General features: G+C 52.9%; 1 protein-coding gene across 1 annotated transcript in view; it reads right to left on the reverse strand.

Annotated features, from left to right (window-relative positions):
• Positions 1 to 22,777, reverse strand: part of Ptx1 (pituitary homeobox homolog Ptx1) — a 33,285-nt gene extending 10,508 nt beyond the window's left edge. Inside the window, exons 1-3 of the mRNA XM_025303197.1 lie at positions 20,606 to 22,777; positions 5,585 to 5,782; positions 3,740 to 3,996 (exon numbers count right to left, since the gene is read on the reverse strand). Of these exons, the coding sequence (XP_025158982.1) occupies positions 3,740 to 3,996; positions 5,585 to 5,782; positions 20,606 to 20,939 (789 nt within the window). The 5' untranslated portion in view covers positions 20,940 to 22,777. The remainder of the gene's footprint in view (positions 1 to 3,739; positions 3,997 to 5,584; positions 5,783 to 20,605) is intronic.
• Positions 22,778 to 24,531: the final 1,754 nt, after the last annotated feature.

Raw genomic sequence — 24,531 nt, forward strand, 5'->3', positions numbered from 1 at the left:
CGCTGTTGTTGCCGTGTGTTCATTACATGGACGTTGTCACGCCAGTCCTTTTCTCTCAGCCGCCGTTTCGGTCGGCAAGCCCAAGGGTGCAGTCGCACCGGCGCTACACCCTTCGCGTTCAGCGAAACTTACGAGCTGGCGAGAGTGCGACGCGTGAACCAGAACGGCCAACCAACCAACCAGCCAGCCAGCCAGCCAGCCAGCCAGCCAGCCAGCCAGCCGGCCAGCCAGCCAGCTAGCTAGCCAGCCAGCCAACGGGCACGGGCTCGACGTTAAACCCGCGTAACCCGCGTGGAAGCGCGGAGATGTGAGAGGCGCGGTCGCGGCGCGTTTGCATACGTCGCTATACGATGCGTCGCGATGCAAATCGGCTCGCGAGGTACGCGACGAGAGGGTGGTCGGCCGGCCGGGCAGGCGGGCGGGTGGACGGACGGGCGGTGCACTGCGGCAGCGGACTGTGCACCGGAATGCAGCCGAGCGTTGCACAGCGCGGCCAAAGGTAATAATTGATATATAGCGATAGCATTGGCCGCTGACAGCCGCTAACCCGGCCGAATACGGATGACACCCGGTAATCCTCACTCTCATACCGGTTAGTGTCCACCTATATTCCGCGGCGTCCCATTTCCCATTCCCATGGCGTGTAAGCTCGGTTCCTCTCTCCTGCTCTCTCTCTCTCTCTCTCTCTCTCTCTCCCTCTCTCTCTCTCTCGCTCTCTCTATTTATCCCTCTTTCTCGCTCTCTCTTTCGCGCAACCCCTTCACCCTCCGCCAGGCCGAGGTATACGGACGCATATCCTGGATGTGTGTCGGTCGCGCCGCGATCAGGGCTCCAAGAGGGTGTATGATTGCGAGAGGAAGAGTGAGATAGAGCGGATTGGATAGAGAACGAAAAGAGAGAGAGAGAGAGAGAGAAGCGATAGAGCGATAGAATGAGAGACTCAGAGAGAAGAGAGGCAAAGAGAGAGAGAGAGAGAGAGAGAGAGAGAGAGGAGGAGGAGGAGGAGAAGAGGGAGAGAGAGTGTGTATGTGTGTGCGGCACCGGTACTGGAGCCTGGAACACAGTGCGACTCTCTCGTGCACCAGCCAGCGCCGCCACGAGGTGTGCGGTGCAACCATACTAATCCGCCGATGGATTTATGGTCTTAATCACCGGCGGATTATCTCGGACAGCCGCGCTCTGCTGCCACCGACCGAAACATACGCCTGCCTCTTTGCAGATAACTGTACCCAGCTTCGCGCTCGACCTCTCTTTCTCTCTCTTGCGACTCCCCCCCCTCTCTCTCTCTGGTCTCACTGGTTTTGCTGCTCTTACCGAGTTTCTAGCAGCATGTCTCTCTCTCTCTCTCTCTCTCTCTCTCTCTCTCTCTCTTTCTGCTTTCCTCTCCGATATGACATTTCCGGATCTTCCTCTATCCGGTACCAGGGATTTCTATGACGTCACGCCTAAGGAAATGAGTCCTTGCATCGAGGTGACGCCAAGGCGACGACGCTGCAAACGCATTACCCCGCAACCGTACGCATCAGGCTGTTGCAAGGATCTGTGTCGCGATTGTCACGCGTCAGCCTGTTCAATGTTCAGAGATCAACGATCCATGTCCGTAATCGCAAAGCTCGCAATCTCGCCAGTGATGGGTCGCCGTCGCAGCGATGGTCCCATGAAACATTGACCGTGGAACTGATACTCATTGACGTACTCTTCGTCGTACCGCGGAGTCCGCGCTAGTCTGCTCCGACACGGGCACCACGTCTGAGTGAAGCATAATCGTCCATTGAAATACGGCCCTATTATCTTCCATTATGCCGAAGGGTACAAGTTAAGCTCCGAATTAACGAAGGTCGCGCGAGAGAGGACGTCCTTCTCGTCTCAAGTGCACGCGCGCGGAGGGAGATTTAAAATGAAGAATGTCTCCATAACGGCGTTACAGTTACAGCGAACGAGCGGCGACGGCGGCGGTTGCGGCGGCGACGGCGATACCGCGACGGTCGGGATCTGCAGCGTTTTGGTACATGGCGTATAGCACCGTGGCGGGAACACCGTACCACGCTGTGTGTGGTTCTATAAATCCACCGGGGCTTACTGGCGCAAAGCCTCCCCTGCGGCCTGCGCGCGGCACTCTCACCTCTTTCCCCGTGTGACCTCCTATCTGTCCGCTCTTCCGCCGCCCTCGCGCGTCCTCCCGCCTTGTCCACGCACACTTTGTTCACGCTTTCGCCTCGCGCACGGCGGAGGACCGTGTCCTGGTGCTCGCGGCATGGCGCGACAGGCCGTATCGGGATTTTGAGGAGCGTGTCCGCGCGACGCTCGGCTGATCCGCCTTCGAAGTCTTGGACTTCGGAGCGCGCAATCCGTCGTTTGTTCGCGAATCAAGCGGCGGGGACACGCGGCCGGGGGATTCATAAAGCGTTTTCGGATTTGCGAACTTTCCCGCTCGAGTCCGCCCGTTGTTGGGCGCCACTTGGTCGCAGCGACCCTCCCTCCGCTTCGCAACTTTCGGAAGTACTCCCAGGGAGACGTTATTATACCGCCTGCTGTGCCCCGGGTCATTATAGTATGTGGTCGTTCCGAATCGCGGCCAGAACGCGTTTGTATATGAGACTTGGGTCTCTCTTCCCCGGAGCTTAGAACTCTCAGCTTAGCTGTAGACTTTGTTATAAGTAGGCGGAATTTTTCCTCGGCAACCCTTCCCTTCCCTTCCCTTCCCTTCCCTTCCCTTCCCTTGCCGTGTACGATGGCGCGCGTTATTAGCTCACGTGTAGGATGTGTAAGGTCTTTCTCATCACTCACAAGCACATACACACGCGGAGAGCGGCTCGCTTGCTTGCTTGCTTGCTTGCTTGCTTGCTTGCTTGAGCTGACACGTGACAGCGAGCGAACCGAATGCGTTTCGGCTGGAAGAAACGGAATTTCCGGTTCTCTTACGTGCCAAATTCTACGAGCCGAGATTCCGTTCCCCTTCAAGCCCAGAATGCCCCTGGTTTGTTCATCGTTGTGTTCATTCAGTCAAATTTTTCTTCCACGCGCTCGATTGGACATTTTTTATCGATGTAGATTCACGTGAAACAATCGAATAGAGATTGTTGAGAGAAACGTTCGATGCGAATGGAAGCATTGTCTGAATATAGACGTTTCAAAACGTTTAAAATTACATCGTCGTCGTATCCGTCTTGTGAAAGTCTTTCGCAGGCTGCATTGACGCCAACAAGACGTCGGGATATCAGTCGAAGTTGACGGATTGTTGCCTTTGTAATCGATATCTTGACGCCTCAATGCAGCCATTGTGAGGCTCTACTATTGGCATTGTGAGTTGTTACTGCCGCTTTATGAGTCACGAGTTCAAATTTGGGTTAGGCTTCAATGTTTTCTTTTATGTTTCTCTCTGCCTTGATTTCTGAGATTTCTGACAAGATAATTCTCTCGAAATTGCTAATGTTTCAAAAAATGAAATCCCGACGCGTATAGCCAATCGAAGTGAAATTCATACACTGGCAAATTAATTTGGACAAAGCTTACATCTAAACGACGTATTAATTTTCATCGATTCTTAATTCTCACTACCTTTGTCTCGTTTAATTTATCAGTGCGTTATTTAAGCGATTAAGACGAATTACTGAGCGCGGGCGCAACCTTTGAGGCAAATTCATTCAGAGTCGTCTTGACACGAATAGTCTTCTTCGTCAGGACTTTATCTCAGATCATGATTAAGATGTCCGTTGTAAATTGCGATAAATTCGCTTACCCTGACTCGAGCTTCCGTCAAATTCGTCCAAACGGCCAATTCTTCTCTCGTCGCCATGTCCGGATACCGGTTTCTGATGAAAGTCTCCTCCAAATTTTGGAGCTGGCTCGACGTAAAATGTGTCCTTTGTCGCCTCTGCCGTTTGTTCTTCTTACCGTCCTTGTCGTCGGCATCGTTGACCCCGACCACACCTCCGGGGGAAACGACACCGCCACCGGCACCCAATTCGTGTTTTACTTCTGTAGACGTTTGTACACCTGAAAAGTGTTAAGGTATCATATCCTCGATAAAACCGTCAAAAGCGCCTCGAATAAAAGCGGTCGTCAATGAGGAGTCTTCCGACGATTTAAGCCCATGGAAGCGATGAAAGAAACGAAGAGAAGAAACGCATCGATTGGGAAGCTTCTATCGAATTATTATAACCCGCGGTTTAAAATTACGCGTCATGCATAGATATATTTCTTTATTCATTTATGTCTTGCGCGATGTACCATCAGAGGCTTAAGGATACATCGAGAATTTTGCCATTAGTAAGGTTTAAGCAGCTTCCACAACGGAAGATTGAATGGCAGACTCGCGTTTTCGGAAGCACGCAGGGAGTGACTGGCGCCTCCGTCGAATATTACAACGGATAAAGCGAAGCGCGCGGCAGAGGTTTGTTGTTAGCCGGGAACGTAAGACTCAGGGTGATATTTCAATTTGTGAGGATTTAGAACGCGAGTGAGAACGTTCCGGCTAAGTGCCGAACAAACGTGCAAACAAACGTAGGCAACCTCTCTCCCGCGCCTGCTATCCACCACGCGACATCCACCATTCCGCGCATTCGTTCCAGAACTCCGTGCAAACGCGAGAGGGATGGCACCCTCTCCCCCTCTCCCTCCCCCTTCTCCCAGCCTCCGGGCGCAAAACTCTTCTCCGCCGCGAACTAAATTTTGATTCGCAAATACATCTCTCTCGTTGCGAAATCTAACGTCGAACTTTGAACTGCGAGTCATCGTGGATACGCGAGATCTCACGTATATCTCGCACGATTTGTGTGTGTATTGGTATAATTAATAAGAAAGCAATAACATTGGCATTAATAGTTGCTAATGATTAATAATAATTGATATAAATAAGAAACGATATAAAAAGTATCAACAATCCATCTAAATTTTCGACATGATAGTAGAATAGATACGCGGAAAAAATACATTGATAAGAAAGCGATTACTTGGTTTACTTTTCCTCCTTTGAGTTATCTTCAACAACGGACAATCTCCTCAATAATCTCAAAGCAATAATCATCGTAAATTTTGGAAAAGCTCCTTATCGCGTATTAAAGAGAAGAATTTATTCTCTCGTTTCAGGAATATATATTATAAACTTTTTTACTTTATCCACTGAGAAAAAATTGTATTAAAATTAAACAAATATTTGCTCGAATACGACTGTGAATAAATTTATTCAAATTAAGCGACTAATTTCTAAAATGAAATACAGAGGTTCTCCGAACGTAAACTTTTTTTCTTGAATTTTAGAAAATAATTGCTTAATTTAAGTAAATGTATTCAGAGTCGTATTCGAACAAATATTTGTTTAATTTTAATACAACTTTCTCTCAGTGCACGTACATAGGAAGCAAACCGAGTTTTTGTTTCAATTTAATAATTTTGATCAAAGTATTAAACTTGCTAGCACCCAGAATATCTTACGGAGGAAAGAGAGACTTGATTCAAGTGACACTTATTTGAAAATAATTTTCCGCGAGGACGGCAGTGACTCCTCATTTGACGATTTCGCCGCATGTAGTACAGAGATGATCGTATTCCGTGTTGTCCTTGTCGAGACATAGTCGAAACGTACCTTTTCGAATATCCGGCCTATGAGTGGTGTTTGTGCGGTTCCTCGGTTGAGCGGCGGAGAATCCACCGGATGGTGTCGTGGGGGTTGCTCCCGGTGTGCTAGGGTTACTACCGCCGGGGGTGTGGGCGCCATGACCCGTGGTGTCGAGCCTCGCGAGACCCCCGTTGGTCTCGTCCCTAAAGTCACTCTGCGCCCAGACTGCAAAATACAACACACCCTCTTGCAACGTCGTCTAGGCGCACGGTAATCCTTATTTATTCTCGGCCGAGGCCGGCCGTTAATTGGAGGGCCGCTTTCGTTTCGCGCCATGTCACGCTCGCGCGATTTCGCGGTGTAATAAACGATACTCCGTCATCTCTCTGAGATTCAATGAAGACGAACGGCAGCCGGTAGCGAGATCTCTGTGTGCGTGCATGCGTGTGTACGTGATTGAACAGACGTACCGATTTCTTAAATAAACCTTTAAATGAATCGCGGCTTCTATATGTAATATTCTGCACACACAACACTGAGTAAAGCTCATCTGAGTTATCGCGGAAGATTTCCTTTCGACGATGGGGGGAGCGGGAAGATAATTTCCGCCGCTCTTATCTGCCTCCTTGAACTTCACTCCAACATTCTAATGTCAAGAGACGTCGCCGCCGCCCGCGCGCGGAGATCCTTAGGGAGAACCTTCAGATTGTAACTCCCCCCCCCGTTTTACCTTGCGAACCGAGACGAACAGCTCGCGGTGTGACGCTAATAGCGGCCGCATAATTCGCGCGAATGGGATGATTAATAAACGCGTGTTACCTCGCGCCACCCAAGTGAAAGTTACGTCTCGGTGGGACGTAAGGCTCTCCTCAATCAACGACTATTTATCTGCCGACGGAAGCAGACGCGACGACGCTGAGGCGAGAAGGATAAAAAGGCGTTCTTGCTCCTTTCACTCTGCTCGTATGCGAAGCCGCGCACGGCCGAGAGAGAGCGAGAGAGAGAGAGAGAGAGAGAGAGAGAGAGAGAGAGAGAGAGAGAGAGAGAGAGAGAGAGAGAGAGGGAGAGAGAGCGAGAGAACTGAGGAGTTAATCGGCCCGGCCGTTTAGTTTCGCTCCGTTTAGTTATATTTGGTCCCCACGGGGGCGGCAAAGAGGAGGGACGTGGTTCACAATTAGTCGACGCATAACTCGGGCTGATTTAGTGCCGCGGAGCCTACTACGAGCTTGAGAGACACGCGTGTCACTCTACCTCGATACTGCCAAGTGTGCGTGGCGCACACGTGTCCGGATGGATGTGCGTGTGTATGTGTGAAAGAATGTGTGGTGATGTGCGAGAACAGAAGGGACTCCGCGATATCTCGACGGCGGAGGTCCCGAGCGCGCTCGACGCGGGATCGTCGAATTAGCCGATCGCTCCGAGAAGCCGACGGTGTCTGCAATTCCACGAGGAGTAGTCCAGTGAATCGAGCATCATTTGCATGTTCCTTGACGAGTCGGCAGGCCGAGGACACGCACGTGCGAGGACTTCGGATCGATGATCGGCGGGAATCGTGGAAGAGCGATCGCCAATGCGGCGATAAGGAACGATAACGACACGGCTCGCAGAGAGAATCGCCGGGACTCGGCCGCGCGGCTATTTCGGGCACGGAGTTATGACACCTCGGATGAGACCAGGTCTCTCGATGCAGTTTATCACGGCGTCGTTCCCGAGAGCGCGTCGCCATGCGTTGCGAGCGAGCGCAGGGTGCTTTTCTGGCAAGCGCTCGCCGAAGACGTACCTGTCGGCGTGCGCACGCGCGCGCGCGCGATATTTCCAGGCGGGTGCGCGTCGCGGATTCGCGCGCGTGTCGTCGTCGCGTTCGCGCGAGGTGTTACATGCGCGTCCTAATCGAGGAAGTCGTCGAAGTCGCCGACGGACACGCGCCAAACCGCCGTCGGCGGTGTACAAATGGCGCGCCTCGCGGTTGCCGTTGCCGCTGACAACCTGCTCATCGGCGAGCCCGGGCGACAGACACACTCCCGTTAACAGAGACAGTCGCGCCGACACACCGATGTTTTCATGGAGCTCTTTTTCTCCTTGCCAAAAATCGCGCGCGAATAACATATTCACCGAAGACTGGCAGATTCCTCCCGGGGGCAGGCTGTATTTATAGCCCGGCTATAAATTCGTAGGAGGCTGTCCACCCCTTCGCCCTCTCGCCCCGCGACGAAGGAGGGCGGCGGGGGAGGGACGTGGCGAAAATCGCTGCACCGCCGCGGAAAATTGATATTGACGAATATCGCGACTTTGCGTCGCGTAAATCAATCTCGACGCGCGATCACGCATGCGCGCGCGGATCCTCGTCGCGCGTTCTCGTTAGAGGGCCGCGTCGTGTATGTTTACACAATCATTACTGTTATTTATCGCTCCGGTAGCGGGGATTGAAGCCGGTGTAATTTCGGTGAGTTCGAATATGCCGTGCTCTGCGAGCGTGAGTGATCTCTGCATTTATTCGCGACGACACGCAAACGCAGCGATTAGCGCGAGCTGCGTTTCAAGTGTCCGAGGTAAGAGCGGATTAAACTGACTCTCTCGACATACAGAAATTCTCGAAATACGGACTTTTTATGTAGAACGGACTGCAAAAGTTGCGAGCACAAATCGTGTCGATAACGGGTCATTCTGACTCGTTATCGTCTAACGCCACCTATTCTCTCAACGCACGACGGTAGCTCCGATTCGAAGACGGAAAAGGAGATTTGCTAAACCAGTACCAATTGAGCGGATTTAATTAATTATTATCAACTCCGATCGAAGTTTTGTCCCTACCTTCGATCTCTCAATGTTCCATTTAACGCTAATTTAATATTCAAACCTATATCAATCTATTCGGATTCGATTTAAACGACAGCTTTGCCGAAAGATTTTAAGGGCCTACAAGTGTCAAATTGTGCATTTTCTGCCTTCAGAAGAAACTTCAGTTTCTGCATCAATCAAATCTCCATTGATCCTCCAGAATCTACGGATATTAGACAGTTCAGTTAAGAAATAGGTTCAAAATTTCGACACGGACATTGACTTCGCGAGGACTCAGTGCGTCCCCACAAATCATATCGATGACAATTAATTGCTACGGCCAAGGTGGCTTTTTTTCCATAAAACAAAATACAATTGTGACTCTGATGAGTGGAATTCCTCTCCGCCTCGCAGGCTTCGTGCGTTCGAAAATTGAAGAAATTCTCTCGCGAAGAAATTATGCGGATTTCGATCCCGTCGTGGCGCAACGCGGCGTGTCGTTTCCTCGCGGGTGTCGTATAAATACACGGGCGCGACTCGCGACGCGGTGGAATTCGCGATTAATTCGCCGGCCGACGAGATGCGAGAGCGGATGAGCCGCGACGACAGCGGGATTATGCAAGACACAAAGTGCGGTCTCGATCGAGACGAAGCGCGGCCGCCGCGGAATCGCACGCCGCGCGGCGATGGAGAATGCCGAGGCTGCCGCCTCGGAGCTGTGCTCTCGCGCGAGGAACGCGTTTGATATCGGCGTGTAAATACCGGTCGAAGCATCGCGCCCTAATCTTCGAGCGACCTCCGAGCAAACAGATCGGTTACCTAAATGGTCGCTCAACCCACGAAACACGTGTAAGGGACCGCCGGCGAATGGGCACGCCGGGATAAGCGTGTGTTCAAAACACGATGAGCGCCTTGTTTGCTGAGGCAGGCAGCTCGCCGCGGAAGGACGCGCACGAACGCGCGGCAAAACGCACGCCGTCGCGCGTTGCCGTTGCTTCACCGGCCCTTCTGGGCAAACAAGTAAACGCAGCCCTCGAAACGATCGAAAACCTTTGGCAGATAACGGCCGCGCGCCAGTAATGATGCCCGTGGAAACGCACAGATACGAAGACGAGGGCGTAGATTAAGGGCGCGTTTCCGCTCCTTAAGATTCCAGTCCTTTCCAATCTCCGGTGTTCAACACGACGGACGATCTGAGGATCGCCGGGGTGGTCTGTTTACCGCGAGGGAGCATCTGAATGCTTCAGCCGAGTGTGTTCCCGTTCCGCGTTTCGATGAAGATAATGTATACGGACGAAATCTCCCGCGCCATTGCTTGTATATTATTTCAAGATTAGGAGTTAATCGCATAATCTGCACGGTAATCCGAGCGACACTGTCGAAGCGACCTGTTCTCGCCGAGTGAAATTTATAGTCCACTATTTCTCACGCTTCAGTGCATCGCGAACGGAGGCACGCGCGTGAAACTCCGCGCCGTCGAATTTTTATTACACCCCCTGCGCCACGCATAAACACACGTCCTTTATCGCGCGCGCAGGGAAAAGCCGAAGCGGCCGAGTCAGCGCGACAATTGAGCGAAAGCAGGCGAAGGAATTTCGGTCGAAGGAAGCGGGATTTCTGGTCCGTTCGGCGGAGTCAAATTCGATCTCGCAGAAGCGGAGGTTCTGTCTTGAAATTCGAGTAAGGTTTTGCATTTGCTTCGCTCATCGGCACGTTAACTCTACCAAACTAGCTTCTTCGTGCGACAATTAAGATCTTCTCGAGTATCCGACTTGAATTTAGGCACTGAAAGCGTCGAGTTATTCGCAAATTGTCAGTCATGCGAAACCGTGCTGCGACAAACGACACGCACGATGACCCGTGCATTGTTTCCTTCCCATTCGCCGCGTCTGAAAAGCGGGGGAAGGAGGTGAAACGCGAGTAATGATCGGTCAGCAGTTGTGCAAGTTTGCAGTTTCAAACTTTCGATCGACGCGATCGAACGCGACTCGAAAAAGCAGCGGCCGAAGCTCGGGGACGCCACTCGGCAGCTCGTGTTTCAGGCATATTTACGCACACCTGATAATGATAAATAAAACGCGCACGTGTGTGTACGTGTGTCCGTGGAGAGCATCGGGTGCAATGATTTTCCGGGGTGTCGTTCGTGGAATATACTTTCTTCGTGTAACGCGCACGTTCCCACGAGATCCCCTGCGGAGTTCTCGGAGGCTTAAGATGTCGTATCGTTTGACGGCTGTGTGTTGCCCGCCGACGGCCGCCATGGATTCGTGGCAGAGTTACCGCGCGATACGGGAGAGGATCCCGAGAGGGCGGAATGTGGCCCCGACACTCTCCACCCCCTCCTGTCAAACACGTTCGACACCCCTCGATCCACAATCCCATTCGCGCGCTTTCGAGCATTTCCTTCGGAGCGCGACTCGAAGAGGAGCAGGACGAAGAGAGAGAGAGAGAGATCATATATTGATCCCTCGACCCGAAAACGTCGAAACAATATGGACCATTCTTTCAGGCGACCCAACCGGCAGCTCCTTCGAGCGTCTGTCAAAGATGTCACGCATGAATTTCGACTGTAACACGAAACGCGAGTGAAATATCGCGAGAATGCCGAGTGTCCCTCTTTCTCTCTCCCTCTCTCTCTCTCTCTCTCTCTCTCTCTGTGACGGATATTATTATAAAACGCATTCACATCCACTCATTATCCGACTAAACTTTTGCACGAAACATTTCGTCATAAAACACCCGACGACTGAGAGAATTCGTCTGAGGGGAAAAAATCGCGACGCTGATTAAAATCCTCTGTTGATCCCGCCGTTTTCCCGGGAATACGAGAAATGAGGTGGCGCTCCGACGGTTGATTCTTTCGCGCGAAATCGTCGCTTTGCAAGTGTCGACTTTCGTGCGTGTTTCCACCCACACACACACACACACACACATATAGAGAGAAAGATCGAGATTCGACCCGTGGAAGCGCCCGGCAGACGAGAGGGGAAAGTAACCACAAACACAGTCGAGCGGACGGAATAAAGAAAGGCGGGTTGGGGCGGCAGCGAGGAGGACGGAAGGGAGGGCTGGTAACTAGAGGGACGACGAGACAGGTTGTAACTCACAAATTTATTACTTTTCCCTGCGCTTCGAGTTATTTTATGCCAAAGACAAACCGGGTCCGTCCCCCTCCCACCGTCCCGCCGCGAGCGAGGGGGAAACGACGAAACGGGAACGAATATCTCAGCTGCCTCGTCGCACGTTTTTACGCCCGCGGGATATATTAGTGGACCGCTAATCCGCACGGATTTTACGGGGCGGCTGTGCATGCGAGAGAGTGTCGTCGTCGTTGTCGTCGTGGTCGACAACGAAGACGAAGACGAAGACGGCGGCGACGGCGGCGGCAGCGACGATGGCGACGACGACGACTACAACAGGCGAAAGCCGCGCGCGTACCGTTTTCATACCGTTTCATTTAGCCCCATCGACTCGCCGCTCGTCCCGATCTCATGACCTCGGCCATGCTCGAGTTTGTGCTCAGGCTAAGTCGACTTACGCCCTTTCGTCGATATCGCGATGTTACAGTGAACTCTCTCTGTCGACCGACGTTCGCACGCGCTATCGAGAACTTCCGGACAGACGGGGAGGGTATTTCGGTATCCGCGCGCGCGGAAATCGTTTAATCGTCGCGGGATCATCCGACGTGCATTACGCAGGAATGAATAATCGAACCACCTTTGCAGAGGCGAAAGTGTCGACGTGGCGCGGAAACGCGGCCGTTGCGACGCTGCGAAAGAATCGCCAAAATCGCGAGTCGCGACGCGAAACATTCGGCTGCGAATGTTTTCCTACGCGTTAACGCGTTATTGTGCCGATGTAAAAAAAAAAGAGAGAGAGAGAGAGAGAGAGAGAGAGAGAGAAAAAATCTATAAAGTGAAAATATAGCTCCGATATCGCGCCTTGATTTAACACGGTCGGCGCGATTGAAAATTAATATTTATCCGTAATGCACGCGCCAGTAAATAATGCAGATTCGTTAATTTTTCGTTATACGCGCGGGAAACGCGTAATCCGGCCGTGATAACTGCACGCCGACGTTAAGCCGTGGAAACTATAAAAGCCGCGGATTATGATTTAGGCCACTGTAGTCCGATCTCCGATACAAAATTAACAGCTTGCTGTTATTTCGACGCTGCTCTCTCATCGCCCGCAAGTTTTACTCGCGCGGCAATAAAGCTCGCGTCAATATACGCGGCGTCGATCAAGAGATATATTCGGCGAATTGACATTCGGCCGCTATTAATTTATTGCCGTAATCAAACGAGACAGTATCCATCGCTGAAATATAATTTGCCCTCTCCGCGCATATGGACGGTTTTTACATTATTATTATTATTATTATTATTATCAAGTGTACGTGTTTTTTCTTTCGATATAGAGAGTAGAACAAACGTCTTCGTTGCGAATCAAATTCAAGGGTCAATGCGGCACGTTGAGAGAGATGCGAATATTCCTTTAAATACATTCCACTGTCTTTTTCGCACACGCACACACGTCACGCAATCACGTACACGTGGACGTGTAGATAGTTAAATTTATGTTGCACGGTCTTCGGTATGCGAGTATTAACACATACAAACGCACGAAGATTTTCTCGAATCCTTCAAGACGGACGAAGATAAATAGAGAAGCATGAGTTAGTAAGTTAAAATGTTGTACTCCGCAATAGAAAATTATGTGTCACACGCATAAACAGAAAGAATACGTTCTAGCCTCTCACACATGTGCGGTTATTAATATAGTTTTCAAAGATTTGACGCGCCGACGCGGTGTGAGTGAGAAGTTACTACACGTGAATGTGAATAAGTGACACGTGGTGCAAAATTTGTGGGTGTTTAGCGGACCATGGCGTGACGTAATTCGGCGACAAAGAGGGTTATGAGGGTTAGCAAAATATGCGTCTCACGCAGCTGCGAAGCAGCTCGAAAAGTCACACGATGTCAATCGTCGACATTCTCCTGCGCTCCTCGTGCTTCTCATTTGCCTCTCGCGCACTGGCATTAAAGTCGAGTGCTGCGCTGGCAAATATGTTGCGTGGTAAGATCGATCAAATTCAAACGAAAGTATTATACCCCCTCTATCGAGTGGATCGTCGAACTGATAATTCTATCGAAACCGCTTCGCAGTTGCTCGTTTACTTAACGCAGCGCGTCCGCATTCTCTTTTACCTTCTGTTCCGCGCGTGCGACGACGCGCGAAGCGCGACTCTCCCGTTTGACGGACACATGTTTCGCCGAATCGACGTGTTCTGAGAAAAGCAAAATGTGTCACGTATACACGCGGCGGCGGGGGGACGCCGCCGTTTCTCGAATGACGGACGAGCGCAGCCGTGAGTCCAATAATTACTAAAGCGAGCGATCCTCGTAAGAGGAAGAACGTCGGGCCGTGACGTCAGGGGTTGAGGTACGACAGCGTGGTGAGAGCACCTGCGGGCCTAGCCTGCTCGAGCGGGAGAAAGTCCTAGTCCGCCGCTGGGTCTCCCAACCCGCCCCTAATCTCCTAATCCTTGGCTTCCTTAGGAAGTCGTTTATTAGTCAACCGCAACCGAGCGCTATGCGTCACTGTAGTAAAGTAGTTAAGTATTTTGTGTCCGGAGTCTTAAAATTGCTCCGTCTATAAATACGTAAAGACACTTGTGCGCGGCGCGTCATCCCGATGGACGTCGCTCAACGAGGCGCATTGTCGGGAGATGGACACGAAAAATGTCGACGTCTGTTCGAACACGGTCGTTCCGATAATACAAGGAGTCTCGAATTCGAATGCTCACTCCTTTCTAATAAATATTCACCGGTGACCGGAGAGAACCGCATTCAGCGTACTTTGACAATCCTCGACGGTGGCACCTTTTATGTCCGCGCGTGTTTGGAATCATCTCTCTAATTTCGGCGTCTGTTTGTGCGCGAAGAGAATTATTTTACAACATTCTGCCCGAGAATGCACTTCTTCACCCGATGAAAGAAAAAATTCACGAGCACCCGTCGGACGACGAGTTTGTTCGTCTGACGCGGAAACGTCAGGCGAGTCTGCGAGTTGTACGGATAGGGTTCGTCACCTTTGACCGCTTGTCAAGCAATTTGTATAGTTTCACTCTGGTGCGGGAGAAAAGCACATGGAACCGATGAGTAATCCGAGAATGGGCGTCTCTCTCTCTCTCTCTCTCTCTCTCTCTCTCTCTCTCTCTCTCTCTCTGTCTCGTCCTGCGGACGCGTGACGAGGGTATTTCGGAAAATCGTGCCGAGCAAGAGTCCTCGCGAGAGCTCAGACTGCCTGGCGCTTTCGGGAGGCCGTATAGGATCAGAATTCGAGAAGACTACGAGGTTAAACGATCGGAAATGGATATCCCGTTGCGATGAGAAATTATGAATTCAGCCTGACGTGATTTCCCTTCCCACGACAGGACTTCGAGAACGTCGTTTCGTCTTTCTAGAAGACTACCCGCTCCAGAGATGTGACTCGACAACCACCATTCTCTATTCTCGCGTTCTGCGAAATCTGAAAAGCCTGTATGTTAATGCTAAGAATTAATGATATTAATATTATGGATATTAATGTAAAACACGACGATGTCAGCGGCACGGGAGAAGCCACGATATGCAAAATAACTTTGCGATCAGAAGTTACAAAGCGGCTACGACGTAAAAAATGTTCCGACACACGTCTGCCAATCCAAGAAGCTTGTGCACCTGTCGCGAGGTCATGACACTTCTTACACGTTCCGCCGGCCGACGTTCGGTTCTCACATATCGACACGCACAGAAATCCCGTCGGCGAAACAACCCTCGAAAAATGGAGCCTACCCTAGCCAACGGTGGTCGGAAACCACTGAGTACACAAAACCTCGTTGTCGAAGTAGACCTACGGTAAGGGACCTGCCTTACCGCAGCAGCTGAGATAATGGGAAGGAAATCAGTTCATTTCTATGTTGATCCTACCAGTTCGGTCCCCGGCGCGCTTAAAGGATCGCCACAATTGGCTGGTTGATCGAGAAAATCGAGCCCGGAATATCAACGCGGAACATCGTTGATCGGCTCGATCGCGTCTGTCGATCCCGGCAAAGATCCAGGAGGAAAGCAATCATGCGGAACACAACGAGTTGTGTTCCCATTAATTGTCCCGTTATGACACAGAGACCGAGAGAAGAAGATGGCGTTGTCGTTATTAAAATCATCAATTATCTCTGGCCCCAAAAATACTAGTTGCAATATGCAATATATGATCATTTTCGCTGACGTCATAATAACACTTGTCATAAAAAGCGACCATGGTTGCAAATGGACCAAACACCACTTCCTTCTCAGTGTACCGGAAATCGCGATCCTTTCGCCATCACCAGGGAAATTTTCTCCGAGCGTAAGAATTTCCTGCGTACGCGTGCGATATGACGCATACGGAAAAAAAGACTGCTCGATTCGATGAACGAACCAAGCGCGTAATGACCGCAGAAAATCGAGTGCAGGAGCCGAATTTGATTCGTGAAAAGCGCAGGAGCGTCGTTTCCTGCAGTGAAAACGAGCGTTCGGCTCGTCCGCTGTCAGACGTTGAACTCGGCCGATTCCCTCGCGCGTCTTACACTTCAGCGCGATATAACGCGTGTAAAATAGGCCGATCGTTGTCTTTCGAGCGAAAGAAAGAGAGAGAGAGCGGGAATGCGATCCGATAAAACACAGATTTGCGGGCGATATATCGCGCGAGCGCTCGCCGCGACACCGTCGGAACTTTCGTTCGGGCTTTCGTCGCGCGGCCAAAGTTTACCCCGCATGCAGAGAGAAATCTCGATCCGCGGGAGAGGAGCCGCGCGGAACGGCGCGGCGGTCCAATTCCGCGGTCTAAACGTCGATAAGTTTCGCGGCGAGGAGACTTTTGCGGCCGCGTCCCTCGGGGAGGCCTAGAGGCTAGCCGAGCAATTTGTCAACACCATTAGACCGGGAGGGGCACCAAGGGTTGACTTTGGCGCATCTGCCAGCCCGATCGCAAGACCGCGCGATAATAAAGGGGTAGTTAATGACTAACGGGGGCCGGGGGAGCGGGCGATCGGGTGCGGACCGTATGCCGTCTTGTTGACAAAATAGCGGAGCCCGTCGGGCGGTAACAGATTTTCCGCGGCCGGGATTCTCCTCGGCCCGAATTTTCACTCGCAATCTCGGCCCGATCGACGCTCGATGTTCTTTCTCTCTCTCCCCCTCTCTCCCTTCCCTCTCTCTCTCTATGCCTGCGTCCGCGCGTTTTCATTAGAGGGCGGCGTTGCTTTTATCGCGGTCGACGCTGGCATTAATTTCCATCGACGCGCCGATATTAATAGAGCTCGCGTAATCCGGCTGCGATATTAATGACAATAATATGTGGGGTAGCGCTTCCGATAGAAATTTTAATTCGTCCGCCGCGACCGCTTCGTATCTGTCAGTGTCGTACCTGTTGACCGATCAGGCGCGACGGCAAATAATGCGCAACGTGAGAGAACGAGCCAGTGTGTGAAAAAAAAAAAGTATAATGACGGGGGATAGTTGAACGAAAAGCCGTTAAGGGGCGTGAGTAATGCACGCGCGCTCGCGTCGGCGACGGAGCGTTTTCCGCCCGGCGATTTGTTCGCCGAGCAATAATCCTGCTCGTCGAAACATTGTATCGCGGACTCGTATGAATACATTTTTTACACCAAGGAAAAAGATCGGTTGAATTAACGTGACGATGAGCGAGCGAAACGCGAGCGTTCTGTTTCAGGGGAACAGAATTGCCGGCTTTCAGAACTGAATTCGTCTCGTCAAAACGCGTCTGGTCCGTTCATCGTCATCGGTAATTTCGACCGATCCTGCATAAATTTGTTCGATCGAAAAGTGATAGAGTGATCGGGCAATCACTCGAACTTGAATAATTCTTCGCTCTTACTCGACCGGAAGAGTCTCCTCACCTCGAGTTCACTCGTCGAGTGAACATTGTTAATTGAAGTCGAGAAGTAAATATCTGACTCGTATATTCCGCCATGTTAATACATGCGGAAAATACTACGCATAATCGATCGAAACGTTCGTTCGTGCGTATCAAGAACCCGCTTGAAGCTCGAGCTAAGCGTTTACTGCTCGCGTGATCCTGAGTGGAAGTGTGTTCACCGTCGAGATCGTCCGACCCCGGTGAGATATCTCGCTGGTTGCGGCTGAGATCTTGCCCCGAGAAGTTTAGAGAGCACAATCCATCATAAACGCGCATTGGAACGTTGCACTCGACAACGCGTTTCGCCGTCCGCGAAGTGAAGGCAAGGGACAATTCGCCGACGCGACGTACGTGCCATTTTTACAAGTGCGGCTCTACCAACGGCACATCGACGGCCATGCGAGTAGATAAAAAGTTCGGGCGTGCATACGTATGGAGGACGCGGGGGAAGAGAGCGAAGAGCTCTTCCTAAGAGCAGCCGCGGTCCGCCGCCGGCATCGGTCTAGGAGTGAAACTGAAACGGGGATAGGTAGGATGCCATTGGAATAAGATCGGGTTTAGCCGCAGCGTCGGGTTCGAGCCCCGGATAAGTCTGCCTTATCCCGATAAGCCGGTGAGTTAATGAATCACAAAACAGGTGGTGGCGCTGCCACCGAGAGGAGAGGATCGTCGTATACGTCGTCGTCGAGACGACGGCGATCGCTCTGTACGTGCGACTGAATTCGCCCGATGTCGAATCACGGTGACTTTACGGTGAACCTCGTGGAACGCCTCATGGAGTTTGACTTTGTAGTCTCTGTCCGACGCGGCGGACATCTTCCTCCTGAAGCCTCGCTCTGAGGTCGACGGTGGCTTCGCAGCGAGGACGACATGGATCTTATGAATGAATGAGTGAAACCTGTTTCGAACTTTTTGACGGACTTGTCTGCAGAAATTTTAACGATGAAGCGCGGAAAGAGGCGATGCTACGTGTCGGCGAGACTTACTTACTTTTTGATACAGTACGAAGCGATAAGTTTTGCAATATGAGAAAGAGAGAGAGAGAGAGAGAGAGAGAGAGAGAGAGGAAAAGAGGGTGGAGAGAGTGCAAAATTATGTCAGATTCGCTGAAACAGTCAGCTGATAATTTAATGATGCGGTTATAATGACGGTCTTCAAATTATTTGCTCTGCGACATAGAAGTCGACAAACGCGCGCGCGCGTGTGTGTGTGTGTATGTGTATGTGTGTGTGATGTAGAGAGAAACGCGGGTGTTTCGAGTTTCTAAAGTTTTCGGTACGTAGTCGCCCCGCGACCACGTTAAACACGCGATGTGGCTTTATCTGGCACAGAGAGTCGTATCATGGACAGAATAACACAACGGGAGCGGTGCTTATCAAAGCCATTCGTACTAAAATTTTATCTACGCTCGTTCCTCGACACTCGACAAGAATCAACGCCGTTTTATCAACATTCTTTCCTGATATTGTAGCTGGGAAAAAAAGAAATATCTAGTTTCGATCAACCCATTGAATTCGAGACGACGCGCGAGTTCGTCTGTCAGTTTATTAACAAACTTAATTTATAGCGCGCGCGCTATTCATACGTCGATCAATCGTCATTAGTCAAGGGACTCGTGCGTATGGCGCAGCGCGACGGATTAATTGTCATTTATATAATTTGATAAACGCGCATAGCGTCGCATACAGCGGGGCGCGCAATCACGGCGGAAATAACGTTGGTTTGATCTCCGCCGGCGGGAATCGGAGTGTGTTTGCAGTCGCGCGAAATCGCATGAATCGCGAATCGCTCTCGATAAGAACGCACAACGAGGGGCGAAACGTAATATATTAAATTTTGCTTCCTTATCGGGCGTTATCAGCGAGACGGCATGTAATTGAATATTTCAAATCGTGCGTCACTGGTCGCGACTGGTCGCAATGAATCATGCAGATCGCGCGGGCGATTTCACTTTTCCTGCGAGCTCATCGAATTATTTCATCGATCCCGGCGTTGTTTGCGTGTCGCGCGAGTGCGTTTGTTTGCGCGAGGCGCTGCTTGCTCGGCCGGTCGTAAACGGCGCTGAATGTAAAAGGGAGTTCGCTACTTTCCGTGCAATGTCACACGCGCATCAATCTTGTTTCGCAAATAACACGGCCGCGAAAGCGATACCGAGATTTTCGGCGGAGGCGCACATACAGCGATAACGCGGCTCTCGCGTGCAACGGACGAGCGCGCTCCGTCGAGGGGCGGGGAGGGGGAGAGGAGGAGGCGACGGTAGAGTCAGGGAAAACGTCGGATATTTATCGCGCGAATAAATGAGGATCGATGGTATCGGCGACAACAAAGTTAAACGCCACGACGGGCGAGCTACAGGCGATTATCGGCGATATCGCGCGATGCGACGATGACGGAAAAAGCGGACCTCCTATCACGTCGGGATCGATACACAAAGGAACGCGTCGATTGTAATTACCGGGCTCGTCCGCGCGCGAAGCCACTTTACCGTGACATTATCGAGCTTAATCCTTTATCACGACTCGGCACATCCAATGCGCCGATACTCAGATCCGTAATTACACACGTCGGGTCTTAAAATAACATATTTATACAGATACCCGTACGTGTTACGATCCACGCCGCGAGAGAGAGAGAGAGAGAGAGAGAGAGAGAGAGAGAGAGAGAGAGAAAAAGAAGTAGAGAATCGCATGCTCGAGACATTTAGATCGTAGATCTCGAGAGATTTAGCAGACGTACGTCAAAATAGGCCGCGATCGCTCCTCACAAAGCAAAAATACAAACTTGAAACACGAATTAACGAAGAATCAATATTCTTTTCGGAGAACTTTCTCCTCTCTCTCTCTCTCTCTCTCTCCCTCTCTCTCTCTCTCTCTCTCTCTCTCTCTCTCTCTCTCTCTCTCTTTCTCTCTCTCTCTCGCTCTCAGCGATGACAAATTTTATCGATACCACAGACACGCGCGCATTCGGCGGGTGTACGTAATTTTTCCTCGCGAAATTACCGATCACACGGCGGCTCCCTCCCCCTGGGAGGACGGGAGGATGAGGAAGACAACCGGGTGATGAATCGGGCGTAAATAAATCAGTCGTTAGCGAGCGCTGCTGAGGAGAGTAACCGCAGCAAGGCGGCCGACACAAGACGCCGGATGCTGTGGGACCGTCTCTCTTTCTTTCTCTCTCTCTCTCTCTCTCTCTCTCTCTCTCTCTCTCTCTCTCTCTCTCTCTCTCTCTCTCTCTCTCTCTGTCTCTGTCTGTCTCTCTCTCTCTCGCGAGAGACCGTACTTTATAGTATTGTGAACGACTCACCACGTTTAAGTTTCTCCAGCGGCTCGTGGTGCAGCTGGTGGCTCGAGTTGTGCAGCATCGAGGTGTCGTGATGCGAGTTACCATGCAGGTCGTGATGGTGCATCGCGCCCTGCAGATGGTCGCCGTGGAGACCGGCCATCGAGGCGGTCGCCGCGGTCGCGTGCTGATGATGCTGCACCGAGAGGCCGCTCGTCGGCCCGGTCACGAGATCCTGAAGACACAGGTCCGCGTTGCCGCCACCACCGCCGCCTCCGCCACCGCCGCCGCCTCCGCCGCCTCCACCGCCTCCGCCCCCGGCGAGTTCGAGGCTCCCCCCGCCCCCGCCGCCCCGCTCCATACTGTAGAAGGTTAACGTCGTGTTGACTGTTCCTTACGACTCAAAGCACGATCAACCTGGCCCGCGATCAGGCCGCGAATCCCGCCGGTCTTTCGTCCACGCTTCGTCCTAAGGACACATTCAAGCGCCTCGCTTGCCGCGGAGCCGAAGAAACGCCGCAAGTGTCGCGTTTGCGCGTTCCCTACGACTGACGACGAGGGCCGGCCGAGGGCATCAAGCGGTTCGTTTCCTTCGTAGAGAACGCGTAGAGTCCCACCCGGCGACCCGGTTCCCTTCGCAGACGACGGGGACACTCCAGTCCGCGGTCGCACAGACTGCTCTCAGACGGTCGGCTCGTCAATGTCAATGTCTCCGTCGGTTAACGATTCGGTGCGCGATGGTCCTTCACGTGGTCGAGGACAGGTCGGGCGGGGTGGGTCTTGTCGACGTGGCTTCCCGAAGAGCTCGGTGCGTCTGACGCGCAGGGTGCGAGCTACTTCGAGCTGCTGGGCACAGCGCGTTCGCCGTGCCGTCGGCGGCCGGCCGTCCGCCGGTCGGTCAACCCTCGCGCTCCGGGTCTTGGTGAGCGTCGATAGACGAGGTACGCGCGAACGCGACGCTGCGCGCCGTCGGCATCCGAGATGGGGCGCTCTCGTGGATTCGCGCGTCGATTCTCGGGGTGGAACACCGCACGTCGCGCTCACGTGCGTGACACGCGCCTCGACACGTAGCTGCGACGAATCGAGTGACCGACGTCGCGGTCGTTACGTAAGCATGCGGCGAGGAGAGTCGTAGAGTCACGCGCCCAAGTGGGTTAAACTAGCGCTGTTATCGTGCAGAGCAACACTTCCCGACGTTTCCACGTCTCACGCTTTCCTCCCGGGTTTTTTATTTCGCGCTTGGCTTTTCATCTTTCGGTGCGTCTCCCGCTTCACCACCGCTCCTTATCGTCACCGACTGTCAAGGAGATCTCGCCTTGATTTCACCTTCACGTGCTCGATATCTGCGGCTAGTTGCTGCGTCTGTCCTTTCACAAGATTGTTGTGCTCGGGACGAGTCCCGTAGGCTGCCGACGTAAAGGAGAAGACGCAGTCAGGCTTCCACGGGGTACCCTCAGCACTACGTCGACCATCAGTCTCTTTTTCTCTTTCTGTCTCTTTCCCCAGCGAGACCTTCACCGAGAAGCAACATTCACTGACTCCTGCCGCGATCAGAGTCACGTCGTTAACGACGCTTGCGACGGACGAACGCGGCACCTCCCTTCGCGACACCAAGACCTAAACTATCACCACTTCCGGATAGACTGGTAGCCCGTCCTCCACTCCGGAACTCCACTACATGGATCCGCACGGTCGCGATTCGGCGCGACTCGCCGTCCGGGCGACGGCCCGACCGGGTGCTCCCTTTCTCGCGACAGACCACGGCGACGTCGGACACGTCGCGTTGACACGAGCGCGTCAGTAGTGATCGGGAGACACCGCGCGGCACTAACAACGTCACTGCTTGCACCTCCGCCCTTAACGCCGGGCCGGGCGCCGGTGTCAAAAGAGATGCGTCGTCGGCGAGGAGCAGCGGCGCGGAGCGGGAGCCGGAGATGGAGGAAAATTCTAAGAAGAAGAAGAAGGCGGCGGCGGTGCCGCGGATCGCAGCGGTGTACTCCGATTTTCCCGCTGGTGGATGGAACGGTGTAGTGGCCGCTGCGTAAGTCGGTGGTAGGTGGGTCCGCCAGGCTTAGCCGGTTGAGCCTTTCGGACTGCCTGCCGGCTTAAGTCTCTAAGTCGGTAAGCCGAGCGGATCTAGTGGTCTTGGCTGGTGCACTGGCTGCCTGCTAGCTTGCCTGCCTGCCTGCCTGCCTGCCTGCCTGCCTGGCTGCCTGGCTGCCTGCCTGCCTGCCTGCCTGCCTGCTTGCCTGCCCTGCCTTCCTTGCCTTGCTTGCCGGGCGGCCTGCCTGACTGTCTGACTGCGCCTCTCCCTCCGGCTCGCTCGCTCTTACTCCCCTCCATCCGCTCCTTCTCTCTTCACCTCCACACACCCGGCTGGCTACCCCCCACCTAGCGCATCTCGCTCGTTCTCCAGCACTCGTCTCTCGCACTCTATACAGCACCGCACACAACTCTCTCTCCCCCTTGGCACGATCTCTCACGCCTGTGCTCCGCCGCGCCGCCCGCGCCGCTGCCCCCCCCTCTCGAACGCGGCTCGACTGTGTCTCTCTTCTGGGCGCGAGTCGCGCGATGTTCACCCTCCCGCTCGCTCCTTCGCGCTTCGTCCGCGCGCGTCCTTGCCCCCGCCGCCGCGTCTCCCGCGATCTCTTACGCCTCCGCCGTCTTGTCCCTCCTCCGTTGTCCCTCCAGCTGACACCCCTCCATGGCGCGCGTCTTCCTCGCACGCAGCATCCCTTCCTCCGGAAACGCACACGGTGCATCTTTCTCTCCGCATCCCGCCATCTCTAGCTTCGTCGGCTGCTGGCCGCCACCTCGTGTGCGTATACGTGTGGTCCGCCGACAACCCCTAGTGCCGCCGGCTCCGTTGTTGTTGCTTCTGCTTTTGCTCTTCTTCTTCTTCTTCTTCTTCTTCTTCTTCTGTCTTTCGCTCGTCCTCCTGATCCTCCTCTTTCTCCTCGTGTCCTCTTCGGCGACATTCGCGTCGTCGGCTAGCGCTTCTATTTCCGCGCCTCCGCCGTGATCCCTCTCGCGTCTTTTTTTCGCGGCATAGTTGCTCCAGACGCACGGTCGCACACCAGTTAACGTTCGGTTATCGCCAACGCGCACCCCTCCCGATCCATCCCTACCTATTTCTGGACTCCAACCCCACCTTTGACCGTCGCGTTGCCCCTCCTACGCTGCCGACGGTGACCGGCATGCTTGCCCCTCGAGCGGACGTACACGCACACGTGGTGTGCTTTCTGTCTGTCTGTCTCTCTCTCTCTCTCTCTCTCTCTCTCTCTTTTCTTGTTGCAAACTCGTCGCGAGATCTTATCGCATTACGACGATTATCGTTTGTTGCTTCTTCCGTTCGGCCTCACGTCGCCTTGACCATGCGAGATCCACCGGCGAAGAGACTTGATCGGCCTCCGCTGTCCGCGCGTAAAATGCTTCGTTCCGCTCGCTGATCTAGAAATTCTCATACGCGACCAGCAAAACGACCGAGGCGACGAAACGGCTCAAGTCCCTCGCGCGTTGTTGCGGAGGGTCAACTTCCCGGGCATTAAGGGTGGGTCACGTTCGCGTGTCTCGTAGAGAGACACCGTTGGCTGGAAGAGAGCGCAAGGTGTCTAATGTCACCTAATGATGCTGGCGATTTACGAGACTTGCGTTATTAGCAGCTGCCTCGAGCGGATCTTCGACCATCCCAAAGATCCCTGCGTTTTGTTCTTGCGGGTTCCCTCATCAGCGTGAATTTCGGCTGTCCCGAGTGCTGGGCGTGGGCGTCAACGAAGATGACGGTCGTGTAACTCGAGTTTTCGCAGTTGGAGTTGGAGTGAAGATCGCGCTGAAAATCGAGACCGCCGCTACGCACTTATCGCTCGGCTTATCAGCCGGAGAGCAAATATCGGACTGCCTGCCGCGGACGTCTGGAGTCGTTTGTATCGGGCGTTCTATTCGATTTCAAGAGG

This window comes from Harpegnathos saltator, unplaced genomic scaffold, assembly GCF_003227715.2.
Source record: "Harpegnathos saltator strain DR-91 unplaced genomic scaffold, Hsal_v8.6 scaffold536, whole genome shotgun sequence".
NCBI classification, from domain to species: Eukaryota; Metazoa; Arthropoda; class Insecta; order Hymenoptera; family Formicidae; genus Harpegnathos; species Harpegnathos saltator.